The 16,297-nt window shown below is 35.4% G+C and overlaps 1 protein-coding gene across 2 annotated transcripts; it reads right to left on the bottom strand.

Moving 5' to 3' along the window:
• Nucleotides 1–189: 189 nt before the first annotated feature.
• On the bottom strand, nt 190–14,538 carry LOC117329352. 2 transcript variants are annotated; one of them, XM_033887274.1, is made up of 2 exons: nt 14,432–14,538; nt 190–1,851 (listed from the first exon to the last, which is right to left on the bottom strand). In XM_033887274.1, the coding sequence occupies exon 2, from the start codon at nt 1,841–1,843 to the stop codon at nt 1,229–1,231; it is 615 nt and encodes a 204-aa protein (XP_033743165.1). In that variant the 5' UTR covers nt 1,844–1,851; nt 14,432–14,538; the 3' UTR covers nt 190–1,228. The 2 variants fall into 2 exon arrangements, with proteins under 2 accessions (XP_033743165.1, XP_033743166.1); XM_033887275.1 differs by lacking the exon at nt 14,432–14,538 and adding an exon at nt 2,606–2,628.
• Between the last annotated feature and the right edge of the window lie 1,759 nt (nt 14,539–16,297).

A 16,297-nucleotide genomic window follows, 5' to 3' on the forward strand; every position in this document is an offset into this window, starting at 1 on the left:
ATTACGTATCAAAAGAGACGTATTGGAGTAGTGTTTAACACTGAATTAACACATGTACACATGATGTTACGATGTGAATAGTTCCAAACTAAAACACACTTTTCAATGATAGTGTATGTGGAACTCCAAACGGTGGCTGTATCCAGTGATAGTGCAGGGTGGCCCTTTATGAAAAACAAGTACAAACAATGTGGTTTTAATAAAAATATATTGCAAAAATGTATAATATAATGATAATACAAGCAGTATGTGTTCAATTACTGTCATGGATAAATGTCTTATAAATGTTAAAAAATCCAAAAACAAAGCTAACACGTAGATAACTAGTCATTTCTCGATTATAATGAAATGTACAAAACAAAAACGAATAGCACCCTTAAACAATAGTAACAATTATGATTTACAGAATAATGAATATTAAACTGCACCTTACAGCAATTTCGCCCCTCTAGAACTTGTCAGTGATAATCGCAGCCAAAAGTGTAAACCCGATCAAGGAATTAAGATATGAAAATCAAATTAGGTCTAAATTAATGTTGAAATGTTAAATGTTAAAAGAATAATCGATATCAATAACTGAAATCAATAACCTGGTATACATTGAGTCATGGCGATTACAGCTGTGTAATCTAAAAGGACGTCTGGCTTCATATAATGATATGTAGCTTAGGTCCACAGAAACACGGAACACATTCCATGATTGACAGATTGTTATATATATAGTAACACATTTGTACTACTACTGAAACACGAGTCTTTTTCACACCTGGCAAATAATGAACGATTATGGAATATATCAAAAGATTTAAGTGTTACAATATATATGATTAAATCAGGTAGGTATAATGATATAGTAACTCATATTTACTACTACAGTTAATTGGATTGTTAGTATGCATTGTTTGAATATAAGTCTCTGATATTATAAATCATCCATGTACACGTATATGATTATGGTAACCACATGAAATACTAGAATAGTCCACGTTTGTGTGGGGAACACTAGCCCAGATACATTGTGCATATATTTAAGGCATCGGCTAAACTTCTTTAGTTGATAATGATTCCAATGCATTCGCCGTTTATCAGAAGCACGTGATCTCGGATAGTCATGATATAGAGACATAATTCACGTTTCTCCCTCGATTTCATTGTACCGAAGATGTTACAGGGTACCAGTCAATATTGAAAGGTTTGGGTTTGTTTTGTACAACACAACACACGTGGCTTACATATTTGTAGAATAACTCGGTGTAGGGTTGTCGTATGCCGATTTACCTTCTGGGGCACTCACGGTATCAGCGATCGTCCGACTCTTCCTAACATCTGCTTGTTCCTGGAAGTTGTGCGCGAACACTTTCTCTTCTGCAGACCGATACCGGAAGCGATAGGTTAGGCAAACGATAAGAAGAAGGCCTATGAATGTCGCTGTGGCGACAACAGCAATGATGATATGCGTTTCATATTTCTCAGACAGGTTTTCGTACTGTGGTCCGTTATAGTTAACCAACCGTAAAACCTGCTCTCGAGCATGGACTCCATTGTATATGATACATACATAAACACCCTGAGTCTCTGTAGTAACCTTTTTGACCAGGAGAGCGTATCCCTCAATTCCATACATCGAATGTACTTGAAAGTTTGAATCGTTGTGGTTATCGGTGAGTATTTCCTCAGATGGTACAGTCCATCGCCCAATCTCTCCCTGTTGTATCATTGTCACGCTGTTGTTACAATGCAGTGTTACCTCCGCGTTGATATCCACAAATGTACTCCAGTCAGTATCATCATCGATGTTGGCACAGATTACAAGTGTTGGTAGTAGTAACAGTAGGTACTTCATGCTCGGTTCTGTACAAAGAAGAAAATTCCACTTGATATGCACTTATTCTAAAATTATCAAACATGCATATAATAGACGGACACTGTGAGCCAGAAAGATTATTTTTCCGTGGAGTATACCCGTCCTCCCTTAAGCAATATACAACTTTAAAAACACCCTTATATATATTAATACCTTCACAAAACTGTCCTTTCGGTAGGGTGGGGTGGGGTGGGGAAGATTCTACCTGCTGCCCCTTCCCCTTTTGCATGATTGTAAGATAAATTTGGGATATTATCTTTCTCTCAAAAACTTTATCCTTGTTTAATATCTTCCTTGTTAATACCTCACTTTTGGTCATTAGTTGAGCAAGTCATTGTGTTCTATCCCCCTGCATAGACATAGCAGAGTCTCTAAACAGGGTGTTTTCTACTTCTGCTGCACGCTCATTATTTTGGGACTATAAAGACTATAAATCAATGGAGACAAACACAAACATACTGCAGCCTCGAAAAGCCCACACTCTCCACAATCGTACATTGTTTTTACATATTGCAGACAGGAGTGGCAGTCATTAAATTACCTTAGCTAATGGCATAGAGGTTACACAAAGAGTAGTCTTGCATATAGTATTTCTTTCACTCGAGTTAGTTATTTTTCAAAAGTTATAAAAACACGATCTTAAGCTCAAGAAAAATAACTAAAGAAAGTGATAGAAATATCATATACAAGTTTGTGTGACGTGCTGCCACAATACAAAAGCTATTTTGAGGAGAAATTTACCTGTTTTGTGTCAATGTGTTTTCTTTTCACAATATTAGCTTGGGTGTAAGGATAAGACCTAAAGTGAAAAGTGAAATGCCACTACTTTAGTATGTAAAACTGACAATTTCGGAATGGTTTGAATATATCACAATTTATTACCAATCATAACAAAACATAAGGAGTTTAATTATTTCCAAAGCAGTAACTTGATAAAAATCTATCTGCCTCAAACTGTACAATATGTGTGAGAGAGAATAGAATCGAGGCCGAGATTTGATCTCTCTCACATACTAGTATATTGTACAGTTTGAGGCTTATCTCTAACTTAAAACATAGCAACCATTTGTGTTAATATAGAACACCTTTAATTTTAAATACAAACGAGATTTGTAGCCTATTGTCTATAACTCGGTAGTTCTACCTGTGTGCGTCCAACCATTTCAATGCTAGTCATTACATACCAAAGGTATGACAAAGGTAACATATTAGGTAGTATTACCTTTACCTGTGTTATATGTGATGAATAGTATTAATAGACTGAATGCATGAAGTGCACAGTTCAGTTCTTGAAATTCATTTACATAGAAAGCTGGCACCAAAAGTCACCAGGTGTAACGAGAATACACTTTTCCCAGAGAGATGCCCAATCAAGATTTACAAGTATTACATTAGCCTAAGTAAGCTTTGATATATGTTTGGTTTTTAATTATACGAGTGATATGATATGGTTGACGAGCCTATGTAATAAAACAAAAATTAGTAAAGTAAGTATTAAAATAAAATAAAATATTAAAATTCATTTTTCTGTACATGGTAATAGACATCATTTTATTACGATATTTGTTTTACATTTATAGATCAAAGAATGGGAAGTGCGATACAATATATCTGCGGCCTAGGAATTACCCTTTACCAGATTACTGGTAGTCAGACTCTCCTGTTGGAACCCACCAGCTACAACAGACAGTTTCACGACTCTGCAAAACGGCAGAATTAACTGTATTTTACACTAATCATTCACTTCGTGCAACTGCAGCCACGATATTGTATGCTGCTGGGGTAGATGATCAGCTTGTGGCCGAAAAAAACTTGCCATAGATCATCAGCCATAAGGTCATATAAGCGTACTTGTAATGACCAGCTATTGCGTATAAGTTCAGTAGTGCAAGGAGGTTTTAATTCTGTATCAACTCCAAAAAAGTTGAAAGTGCTGTGTGAAAAAACAGGAGAATTCCAGTATCTCAGTATCAATGCTCCAGATATGTGTTTCACATTAAAATTCTAGAACAAATCCTTGGAACATACTCGGATTATATATGTCGATGTATTTTGTGCCAGTTGACAAATTTTCCTGGATTAATGACACTTTGTTCTAATTTTTTTCATTTGTTTCTATTTGATTTCAATTAAACAAAAGAAGACTGTGTATATTGCTTTGTGTTGTGTGTATACTTAATTGATTATGGATACATTACCAGTACCCCCTGTATATATATATATATATATATATATATAAACACAAACAAAAAAACAAAAAAACAAAAACAAAAACAAAAACAAAAAACAAAAGCAAACAAACAAACAAAAAAACAAAAGCAAAAGACAAATTCTTTCATTTCGCCAGGCACTACAATACTTCTATAGTTATTTCAATTACAGAAAAATACTTAATTTTATAGCTGTACATTTTAGATAATTAAATTAATTAGGCAATTTATGGAAGCTAGCATTTTCGTTGATATAATGATTTGTGTCAACTGTTCGTCAACAGTATGAACAAAAGAGACGGCGTTTTTTGTCTGATCCGATGTTTGACGTGAAACTATTTATCTTTATTGAATTTTGATATCATTTTATATTGTTTAACCAGTCATGTACAGTGTCACTTCCCAAAACCGATCCTTATGAAAACCAATCACCCCTCGATCGAAATGGCGAATCGATCCTTCTTTATCATAGTAATAAATACCGAACCGACTTTGTGTGAAGAATGGTTAAAATATACTAAAAATTACTTCTGTAAACAGCCCCAACCTGAGTGAATATGAAACTGTGGCCCGGCAAATCGACTGTGAAATCAACACCCGTACTGGTCTTGGGGCATAGGCGTGTAGCAGGTAAATTGGTACACGACACTTACGAATAGAGGTGCATTACGATTTTATTGTATATTTATCAAACGGTCAAGCTAAAATCATGAATCATTGAAGCGGTACAGTCTGTTACTATCACAAAGTCAAAAAGTCGGAGTTGTTTCGAATCAAATTTGCATGAGGCTCCCAACGGTTTTTTTTTTTTTTTTTTTTTTTTGCAGTGGGCAAATTCGCACAAGATAAGGAAGCGTAGATCAGGCTTTACTTTGAAATGCAACACCGATGTCCTGAATAAGGTCGATAAGAACTGGATTATATTTGAAACATTTTTCTTATTTCTTTTTGTAAAACCATTCTATTTTGAATGAAATAGATTCCCCTTCTCGTGCCCCACACGCACAGATATGGACATGAAGATACAGGTCAATGCCGATGCATTTCGTCATAAGTGAAAATATATTAATTTGGCATACGTTTGCAATTAGAACTTCGAACTTATTCAATTCATTTTAATTTTTTATAACCACTGCATTCTATGAATTTCATATGAACTTCCTTAATATCAATACTCCTTCAAAGATACGAAACGCCATCCGATCAATATCATACCCAAATCGTGGCCGGTCAAAATGGATCACTTCTCCAAACTTAACACTCCAAACCGGGCAAATATTTAAGTACCATGCATGATCTTTTTAGGGCAGTTCCACTGTATAAGGTACTCTGTAAGACTCGAAATAGGAAATGTAAATACCGTAACACGAAACATTTAATCTATTTAAGCAATGATCAGTGGTTTTAATGTTGTTATAGTTGATATGTCAGCAAAATGTATGTTGGGCAAATGCAACATGGGATCCCGGTTAAACCACTTTTCAGTGCTTATATTTACATTGCCTCACCATTTCCGTAAATTTTGAAAATTGAACCAACAAACAAATTACCACCTGTTTTTTTTAATATCACATGATCAGCTGAAAAAATAGTGCGTTGAAAATGAACATGATAACCAACACTTTTTGTTTCTGTCAACGGTTAATTTCGCATATTTGAACCTATATACAAAATACATTTTTAAATTGACAAAAAAAAGCTATTTCCCGGTGAACTGCGAAATCGCGTGACTTAATATTCGCGTAAAGCATAAGTGATGCGGCCGGCCACTATAGTAAGCTGTGGAAATGGAACACATGTAAATGGAAAGTGGAGCTCGTGAAGAAACCTGGGGTATTTTGAAGTGTCACTTGATTAGATGTGGATACACTGCTCAAAATTGAGCATGGGCATTAGTTGACTCGACAATATGTGGACCGCGAGGAACATTCTATTTTAAACAACTTTTACATTTATACTCAATGACCTGGGCCAAGTCTAGCAGGCGACAGAATGGCATTTTTGGTAAATTTGTTGACGAATTACTTATTTATACGGCAATGGAAATACATTTGAAGTATGTATAATGAATTACATATAAGAAACAATAAACACATTTTATGGCAATTTTAAACAGATACAACTAAGTGTTTGTGTAAATCTCCATCAAGCGATACCTCGTTGTTGGCGGCCATATGTTTTGTTTACATAAAACAGCTTTCTGTATTCCTACATCCCCTGGGTGTTACAGCCTGAGGCACTGGGCGCTATAGGCGTATGTTGGCAACTGACTCTTACCATTGTGTCAATGGAAAAATAAGGACCAAATGAAAATATATCATTATCACTCAATTTAAATCACTAATCCCTGTCACTCAACATATCCGTGCATATTCCGTCCAGTACAAATGTGTCGGTATGTACACACTTAATACAGGTGTAATCTTACCGACATAAAGTACAGGTGGTCGGGTGGCACAGTGGCAACAGACTTGCCTTTTAACTAGGTTCCACGTACTCCGGTTTCCTCTCACAGTAAGACCCATCCATCCGGGCCAACAAGAATGATATATGTAATTTGTTTCGCAATTGTTGTAAAATAGATAAAGTCTATATTTACATTTATTCATTACATAATCTGAAGTAGCAAGACAAGAAACATCTAGCTTGTATATAGCAAGTGACATAGTCATGCCTGGGAACGAAATACGGGCAGACAGCACTATGTAACATAACTGTAGACTCTGAACATTGTGTAAATAGACATATATCACAACCATTTGTGTGCTGTAGCCCTACACTGGTGGAGCAACCTATATAAAAATGTTTCTCAAAACATGTACCAGAGCACTCTTTCCCCGATATCATTTCCCACACGTTAGTGACAGGATTTGTTAAATCCTATTCTTAACTAAAGCAAGATATCCGCTTGGGAAACGCACAAGTGCTTGTTGATTTAGACCCATAAGTGAGAGAACCTAAACACGGGTATACATATATGGCTAAAACCTAGAAAAAGTAGTTTAGGGATGGCTTAATATAAAACTAGAGAAATTAAGTGAGTGATGGCTTAGTATAAAACTAGAGAATGGCAGAGGGAAATGACTCAATATTAACTATAGAAAGGTAGTCGGGGAGAGCTTAATATAAAACAAGAGAAAAAACTGTAAAATTACTCAATATCAAACTAAAAAGAGGGAGAGGGAGATGCTTTATATCAATCTAAAGAAAGGTAGTGGGAAATAGCTTAATATAAAACTACACAAATGTAGTCGGAAATGGCTTAATGTAAAATTAGAGAAATGAAGTAGGAGAAGGCTCAATATAAAACTAGGTGAAGGTAGTAGGAGAAGGCTCAATATAAAACTAGAGACAGGTAGTAGGAGATGGCTTGATATAAAACTAGAGACAGGTAGTGGGAGATGGCTATATATAAAACTAGAGACAGGTAGTGGGAGATGGCTTGATATAAAACTAGAGACTGGTAGTAGGAGATGGCTCAATATAAAACTAGAGACAGGTAGTAGGAGATGGTTCAATATAAAACAAGAGACAGGTAGTAGGAGATGGGTATATATAAAACTAGAGACAGGTAGTAGGAGATGGATATATATAAAACTAGAGACAGGTAGTAGGAGATGGATATATATAAAACTAGAGACAGGTAGTAGGAGATGGGTATATATAAAACTAGAGACAGGTAGTGGGAGATGGGTATATATAAAACTAGAGACAGGTAGTAGGAGATGGGTATATATAAAACTAGAGACAGGTAGTAGGAGATGGATATATATAATACTAGAGACTGGTAGTAGGGGATGGCTATATATAAAACTAGAGACTGGTAGTAGGAGATGGGTATATATAAAACAAGAGGCAGGTAGTAGGAGATGGGTATATATAAAACTAGAGACAGGTAGTAGGAGATGGGTATATATAAAACTAGAGACTGGTAGTAGGAGATGGGTATATATAAAACTAGAGACAGGTAGTAGGAGATGGCTTGATATAAAACTAGAGACAGGTAGTGGGAGATGGGTATATATAAAACTAGAGACAGGTAGTAGGAGATGGGTATATATAAAACTAGAGACAGGTAGTAGGAGATGGCTTGATATAAAACTAGAGACAGGTAGTAGGAGATGGCTATATATAAAACAAGAGGCAGGTAGTAGGAGATGGATATATATAAAACAAGAGGCAGGTAGTAGGAGATGGATATATATAAAACAAGAGACAGGTAGTAGGAGATGGATATATATAAAACTAGAGACAGGTAGTGGGAGATGGATATATATAAAACTAGAGACAGGTAGTAGGAGATGGGTATATATAAAACTAGAGACAGGTAGTAGGAGATGGGTATATATAAAACTAGAGACAGGTAGTAGGAGATGGCTATATATAAAACTAGAGACAGGTAGTAGGAGATGGTTCAATATAAAACTAGAGACAGGTAGTAGGAGATGGCTATATATAAAACTAGAGACAGGTAGTAGGAGATGGTTCAATATAAAACTAGAGACAGGTAGTAGGAGATGGGTATATATAAAACTAGAGACAGGTAGTAGGAGATGGATATATATAAAACTAGAGACAGGTAGTAGGAGATGGTTCAATATAAAACTAGAGACAGGTAGTAGGAGATGGGTATATATAAAACTAGAGACAGGTAGTAGGAGATGGGTATATATAAAACTAGAGACAGGTAGTAGGAGATGGCTATATATAAAACTAGAGACAGGTAGTAGGAGATGGTTCAATATAAAACTAGAGACAGGTAGTAGGAGATGGCTATATATAAAACTAGAGACAGGTAGTAGGAGATGGTTCAATATAAAACTAGAGACAGGTAGTAGGAGATGGGTATATATAAAACTAGAGACAGGTAGTAGGAGATGGGTATATATAAAACTAGAGACAGGTAGTAGGAGATGGATATATATAAAACTAGAGACAGGTAGTAGGAGATGGGTATATATAAAACTAGAGACAGGTAGTAGGAGATGGATATATATAAAACTAGAGACAGGTAGTAGGAGATGGGTATATATAAAACTAGAGACAGGTAGTAGGATATGGGTATATATAAAACTAGAGACAGGTAGTGGGAGATGGCTATATATAAAACTAGAGACAGGTAGTAGGAGATGGATATATATAAAACTAGAGACAGGTAGTGGGAGATGGCTATATATAAAACTAGAGACAGGTAGTGGGAGATGGCTTGATATAAACTAGATACAGGTAGTGGGAGATGGCTATATATAAAACTAGAAACAGGTAGTAGGAGATGGCTATATATAAAACTAGAAACAGGTAGTAGGAGATGGTTCAATATAAAACTAGAGACATGTAGTAGGAGATGGTTCAATATAAAACTAGAGACAGGTAGTAGGAGATGGCTATATATAAAACTAGAGACATGTAGTAGGAGATGGATATATATAAAACTAGAGACAGGTAGTGGGAGATGGCTATATATAAAACTAGAAACAGGTAGTAGGAGATGGTTCAATATAAAACTAGAGACATGTAGTAGGAGATGGCTATATATAAAACTAGAAACAGGTAGTAGGAGATGGTTCAATATAAAACTAGAGACATGTAGTAGGAGATGGCTATATATAAAACTAGAAACAGGTAGTAGGAGATGGATATATATAAAACTAGAGACAGGTAGTAGGAGATGGCTATATATAAAACTAGAAACAGGTAGTAGGAGATGGTTCAATATAAAACTAGAGACATGTAGTAGGAGATGGTTCAATATAAAACTAGAGACAGGTAGTAGGAGATGGCTATATATAAAACTAGAGACATGTAGTAGGAGATGGATATATATAAAACTAGAGACAGGTAGTAGGAGATGGCTATATATAAAACTAGAGACAGGTAGTAGGAGATGGATATATATAAAACTAGAGACAGGTAGTGGGAGATGGCTATATATAAAACTAGAGACAGGTAGTGGGAGATGGCTTGATATAAACTAGATACAGGTAGTGGGAGATGGCTATATATAAAACTAGAAACAGGTAGTAGGAGATGGCTATATATAAAACTAGAAACAGGTAGTAGGAGATGGTTCAATATAAAACTAGAGACATGTAGTAGGAGATGGTTCAATATAAAACTAGAGACAGGTAGTAGGAGATGGCTATATATAAAACTAGAGACATGTAGTAGGAGATGGTTCACTATAAAACTAGAGACAGGTAGTAGGAGATGGCTATATATAAAACTAGAGACAGGTAGTAGGAGATGGGTATATATAAAACTAGAGACAGGTAGTAGGAGATGGATATATATATAACTAGAGACAGGTAGTAGGAGATGGATATATATAAAACTAGAGACAGGTAGTAGGAGATGGTTCAATATAAAACTAGAGACTGGTAGTAGGAGATGGTTCAATATAAAACTAGAGACAGGTAGTGGGAGATTGCTTGATATAAAACTAGAGACATGTAGTAGGAGATGGCTTGATATAAAACTAGAGACAGGTAGTATGAGATGGCTTGATATAAAACTAGAGACAGGTAGTAGGAGATGGCTTGATATAAAACTAGAGACAGGTAGTAGGAGATGGTTCAATATAAAACTAGAGACAGGTAGTAGGAGATGGCTTGATATAAAACTAGAGACAGGTAGTAGGAGATGGCTTGATATAAAACTAGAAACAGGTAGTGGGAGATGGCTTGATATAAAACTAGAAACAGGTAGTGGGAGATGGCTTGATATAAAACTAGAGACAGGTAGTGGGAGATGGCTTGATATAAAACTAGAGACAGGTAGTGGGAGATGGCTATATATAAAACTAGAGACAGGTAGTAGGAGATGGTTATATATAAAACTAGAGACAGGTAGTAGGAGATGGTTCAATATAAAACTAGAGACATGTAGTAGGAGATGGTTCAATATAAAACTAGAGACAGGTAGTAGGAGATGGCTTGATATAAAACTAGAGACAGGTAGTGGGAGATGGCTTGATATAAAACTAGAGACAGGTAGTGGGAGATGGCTTGATATAAAACTAGAGACAGGTAGTGGGAGATGGCTTGATATAAAACTAGAGACAGGTAGTGGGAGATGGCTATATATAAAACTAGAGACAGGTAGTAGGAGATGGTTATATATAAAACTAGAGACAGGTAGTAGGAGATGGTTATATATAAAACTAGAGACAGGTAGTAGGAGATGGTTCAATATAAAACTAGAGACAGGTAGTAGGAGATGGTTCAATATAAAACTAGAGACAGGTAGTAGGAGATTGTTCAATATAAAACTAGAGACAGGTAGTAGGAGATGGTTCAATATAAAACTAGAGACAGGTAGTGGGAGATGGTTCAAAATAAAACTAGAGACAGGTAGTGGGAGATTGCTTGATATAAAACTAGAGACTGGTAGTAGGAGATGGCTCAATATAAAACTAGAGACAGGTAGTAGGAGATGGCTATATATAAAACTAGAAACAGGTAGTAGGAGATGGCTCAATATAAAACTAGAGACAGGTAGTAGGAGATGGCTATATATAAAACTAGAGACAGGTAGTGGGAGATGGCTATATATAAAACTAGAGACAGGTAGTAGGAGATGGTTCAATATAAAACTAGAGACAGGTAGTAGGGGATGGCTATATATAAAACTAGAGACAGGTAGTAGGAGATGGTTCAATATAAAACTAGAGACAGGTAGTGGGAGATTGCTTGATATAAAACTAGAGGAAGGTAGTAGGAGATGGCTATATATAAAACTAGAGACAGGTAGTGGGAGATTGCTTGATAGAATACTAGAGGAAGGTAGTAGGAGATGGCTCAATATTAAACAAGAGAAATATATTGGGAGATGGATTAGTATAGATGTAAGGGCCCACTCTTGTCGCCTAATCCCTACAATCATATTCTCTATAATATTAATATATGTGCTAATATTAAAAACTCATACATTGTTTATTGTTTAAAGTTCTTTCACCGACAGATTTCAAATGTCTTTTTTCCCTTCGTTCATGCTTCAATGTATATGAAGTCATCTGTTGATGGTTTTAATTGTTGTAGACAAGAAACATATTGATATTTAAAATAATTACTTGTCAATAAGAGTAAACATTGTTCCATCCTCGTTGAAAAAAATATTAAAATATCAGCTTAGCATTTAGCCTGGTTTGTCGTCTGGGAATGTCTTACAGGTTTTTTTTACGCATTTCACTGGAACAGACATGACTTTCGACAAGGTATTTGCATGACTATCCGGAGATCTATGGTTCATCATAGTGCACGAAGGTATGATTTTAACCGGAAGGAAAGTAGCTGTGGATTGGACATGCGTTATTAGTAAGTGTTTTAATATTATGTTATATGTGTTAACATGGCGAAACTTCTTGTGTGATAATGATACCATAGCCACAAATTTAATCTCCTTTCACGGAGATTTATAATATAGTGCAATGGATTCACAGTGGACCCCATGATGGAAATTATAACGTATTTTTCCGCTAAGCATCTTTGGAAACAATCGTAATACGATACATATGAGATATAAGGTCTGGCATTGATGTCCTTTTGAAAATATTAATCCACCATTATTAGATGACGGGCTATTCGAATCGCTCTTCGTCTGTGATTCGTCTATAAACAACCATTGTTAACACTGTTTCTTGCTAAATACTGGGATTGTATTCATCATGTGTAGGTTCCCCTTGATACCTAGTTCCGACCATTTTATTTGGAGTCAGGTAGGGGAAGCCAATAGAAATTTGTTATCGCTATTTCTTGAGACGTACTAGAAAGATGTTTCATCGAATAAATGAATAGGTTCCCCTTGGTCCCTCAATCTTGATGACCAGGTTCCTCTTGATCCCTCAATCTTGATGATTAGGTTCCTCTTGGTCCTCAAATCTTGATGACCAGGTTCCCCTTGGTCACTCAATCTTGTTGATTAGGTTCCCCTTGGTCCTCAATCTTGATGACCAGGTTCCTCTTGATCCCTCAATCTTGATGATAAGGTTCCCCTTGGTCCTCAATCTTGATGTGTAGGTTCTTGTTGGTTCCTCTAACTTGAAGACAAGGTTCCCCTTGGTCCTCAATTTTGATGAGTAGGTTCCCTTGGTCCCTCAGACTTGATGATTGAGTTCCTTTGGTCCCTCAAACTTGATGGCTAGGTTCCCTTGGTTCATCAGACTTGATGACTAGGTTCCCTTTGGTCCCTCAATATTGATGACTAGGTTCCATTGGTTCTTCAATCTTGATGAGTAGGTTCCCCTTGGTCCCTCAATCTTGATGATTAAGTTCCCTTGGTTCCTCAATCTTGATGTGTATGTTCTTGTTTGTCCCTCTAACTTGATGACCAGGTTCCCCTTGGTCACTCAATCTTGTTGATTAGGTTCCCCTTGGTCCTCAATCTTGATGTGTAGGTTCTTGTTTATCCCTCTAACTTGAAGACTAGGTTCCCCTTGGTCCTCAATTTTGATGAGTAGGTTCCCTTGGTTCCTCAAACTTGATGACTAGGTTCACTTGGTCCCTCAGACTTGCTGATTGAGTTCCTTTGGTCCCTCTAACTTGATGATTAAGTTCACTTGGTCCCTCAATCATGATGATTAAGTTCACTTGGTCCCTCAATGTTAATGAGTAGGTCCCCCTCGGTCCCTCAATCTTAATGAGTAGGTTTTGTTACCTAGTCATATCCGTTCAATTCTGGGTCGGACAAGCAAAACAGGCGGCCAGCGTGAATTTTGACAATTGAAATCTTTTACCAATATTTCCTTGGAAGTCATCAGATCTTTCTTTGAATTCCAATTGTTATTAAATGATTATGAGAAAGGGGGGAAAGAAGGGGCAAGTGGGGAAATATCTGTCTTTCATAGGACCGATAAGAGCATTCAATGATGGGAGACATGATCCCTCTAGGAATTCTTGTTAAAACTCATGGTCATAATGATTAATAAAAATAGGTAAAAAGTAAGTTTGTATATAACTGCTATGTTAAGTTAAGTGAACACTATGCTTACTGTACATTACATCATGGTAGTTAAATAAACAACATCACACATATAAAACAGATAATCATTTGTTATAACAAACATGTAGCAGTAATGATATAGTGATGGTGTGAGTGTCCACACCTTTTCAGCGTATGTGTTTATCAAATACAGTAAGGTCTGTCTAATTGTATACTTAATTCATACATCACTGACGTTATAGGTATGCCTGACTTACGGTATGTTACATACAGACTACACACCCATACTCATCAATAACCACGTAAAATCACTCATTACTTACGTCAAGATAAGTATTAACCTTAGATAAACATTTAATAAGTATAAATACATAATTGACTTAATAACATAACAATATGATTGCAGTATAATTCTCCTTACCTTCGGTGTTTTGACTCCTTGCTGAATAAGATGTTGTTTACCTGTTAACTGCCTTGCTAAAACCTGTTGTGGGGAGTTTTCTATTTAAGGCACGAACAGGTAGTATAATGTGGGTAAGGCAGGGGAAGACAGGTGACACGTTGTGTGCACAAGTTTATTCTGTGAACCCTTGACCCCGGCCTGTGTGCTACGTACATTAAAGTGAACAAATGATCGGGTCTGAAAACATCGTCGACGTTTCTTTTTATTGTATCAGAGGAAATGCCATTTATATTGTAGAGTCAGCGTGTTCAGCCATACGCTAGACCGAAATAGGTCGATCTGAAGTGTTGAATAATCTCATCATTTAGACCTAGATTTTATGATCAGATTGGAACTCATGTATACCAGTGCGTTCAACAGGATGAAACTGATTTATTTAGTACTCTTTATAATTATTTTCATGTTTAGAATATCTAACATTTGAAGACATCAGGTCAGTGAAAAATAAGAGGGAAACAGAAATACCTTGCTTTATATCAGATTTATATGCTAAATATTACGTTTATATTTAAACTTTGGGATGTATATTATGTTCTAAATATTGTGTTGTTGTTTTTATTCTAACCCGTGTGCATGATATGCACTATCATGTGGTTTATATTATATATAGATATGTAAATTTTGCAGTATAGATACAAATATTTAATCAAGATAGATATATTCTAAATAGATCACAAAATATTATACTATTGCCATAAACATACCCCTTCTTATATCTAATTACTGCAAAATACAACTATTGATATTCATGTATGTGTATCAATATTGATTTAATTTAACTAAACCAATACATTGGGGCAAATTGGTGAACAAAAACTATAACATCATTTAATCTAATGTATAACAAATATGAACTGCGATCTACTAACACAAGTTGTGTCAATTGATCAGTAGATAATCGCTGACCTACATTACTTATATTGATCTTCCTCAATACAAGTTGTCTCTCCTCGTGCTTCCTAATAAATCCCCACTACTGAGAGACGAAATCTCTCCATAGAGTAGTATGAGATATACATAATATACTATATACATGTACAGTACATATGGTGTAATTATTATAATAAACATACAATTCACTACAAGTGAGTCTGTCATAGGCATGTTGACATGACAACATTTTCCCCAACACAGATCGACATGTAATCCTGAAATTGAACAATGGAGTTATTTTCTCTTTAAAGAATGTTCATAACATGTTCACAGAAACTGGTTTTGATTTATCTGTGAATATCAGAAATCATGTCCATTGATAATTTGAAACTTGTTGTAGATAAAGATTACAAGATTAGTTTATCCAAAAATGGTTTAATGATAAAGTGAGCCCCTAATAAGGCATATATATTGTATTTTTTTTAAAAACAATTTTGAGTTTGAAAGCTTCCTTGTAAAACTAAAGACAAAAGTAAGACAATATACAGTTAGGTGTATAACGTAAAATAGGCATTACCCATTGAAACCGAAAGATGGATTGGAATATTGACAAAAAACAAACAAACAAACAAACAAACATACAAAAAAAAAAACAAAAAAAACTCGCAATATATCTTAATGAAATCGGTGATGAAAATCATTATGTGTTAAGATATAAACACGTATCTGTTAAACAGAATGATTACTGTTCTTATCCTAGTAATCAAAATGCATAGGCTTTTCAAAATATACAATGTAAAATTTCTAGAAAAACTTGTCATCATAAGTTTATCAATGTTGCATTATATCATTGTTATCCTCCGTGTATTGTAACATTGACCTCTTGTTATGTCTGAGAAAAATAAAAATCGGAAATCGGAAATCACATATACATACGTAAAACACGGTTAT

Source organism: Pecten maximus, chromosome 6 (assembly GCF_902652985.1).
Source record: "Pecten maximus chromosome 6, xPecMax1.1, whole genome shotgun sequence".
Lineage (NCBI taxonomy): Eukaryota > Metazoa > Mollusca > Bivalvia > Pectinida > Pectinidae > Pecten > Pecten maximus.

Excerpts from the sequence above, each read along its gene's own strand:
- LOC117329352 (XM_033887274.1), bottom strand. The coding sequence starts at position 1,843 with ATGAAGTACCTACTGTTACTACTACCAACACTTGTAATCTGTGCCAAC.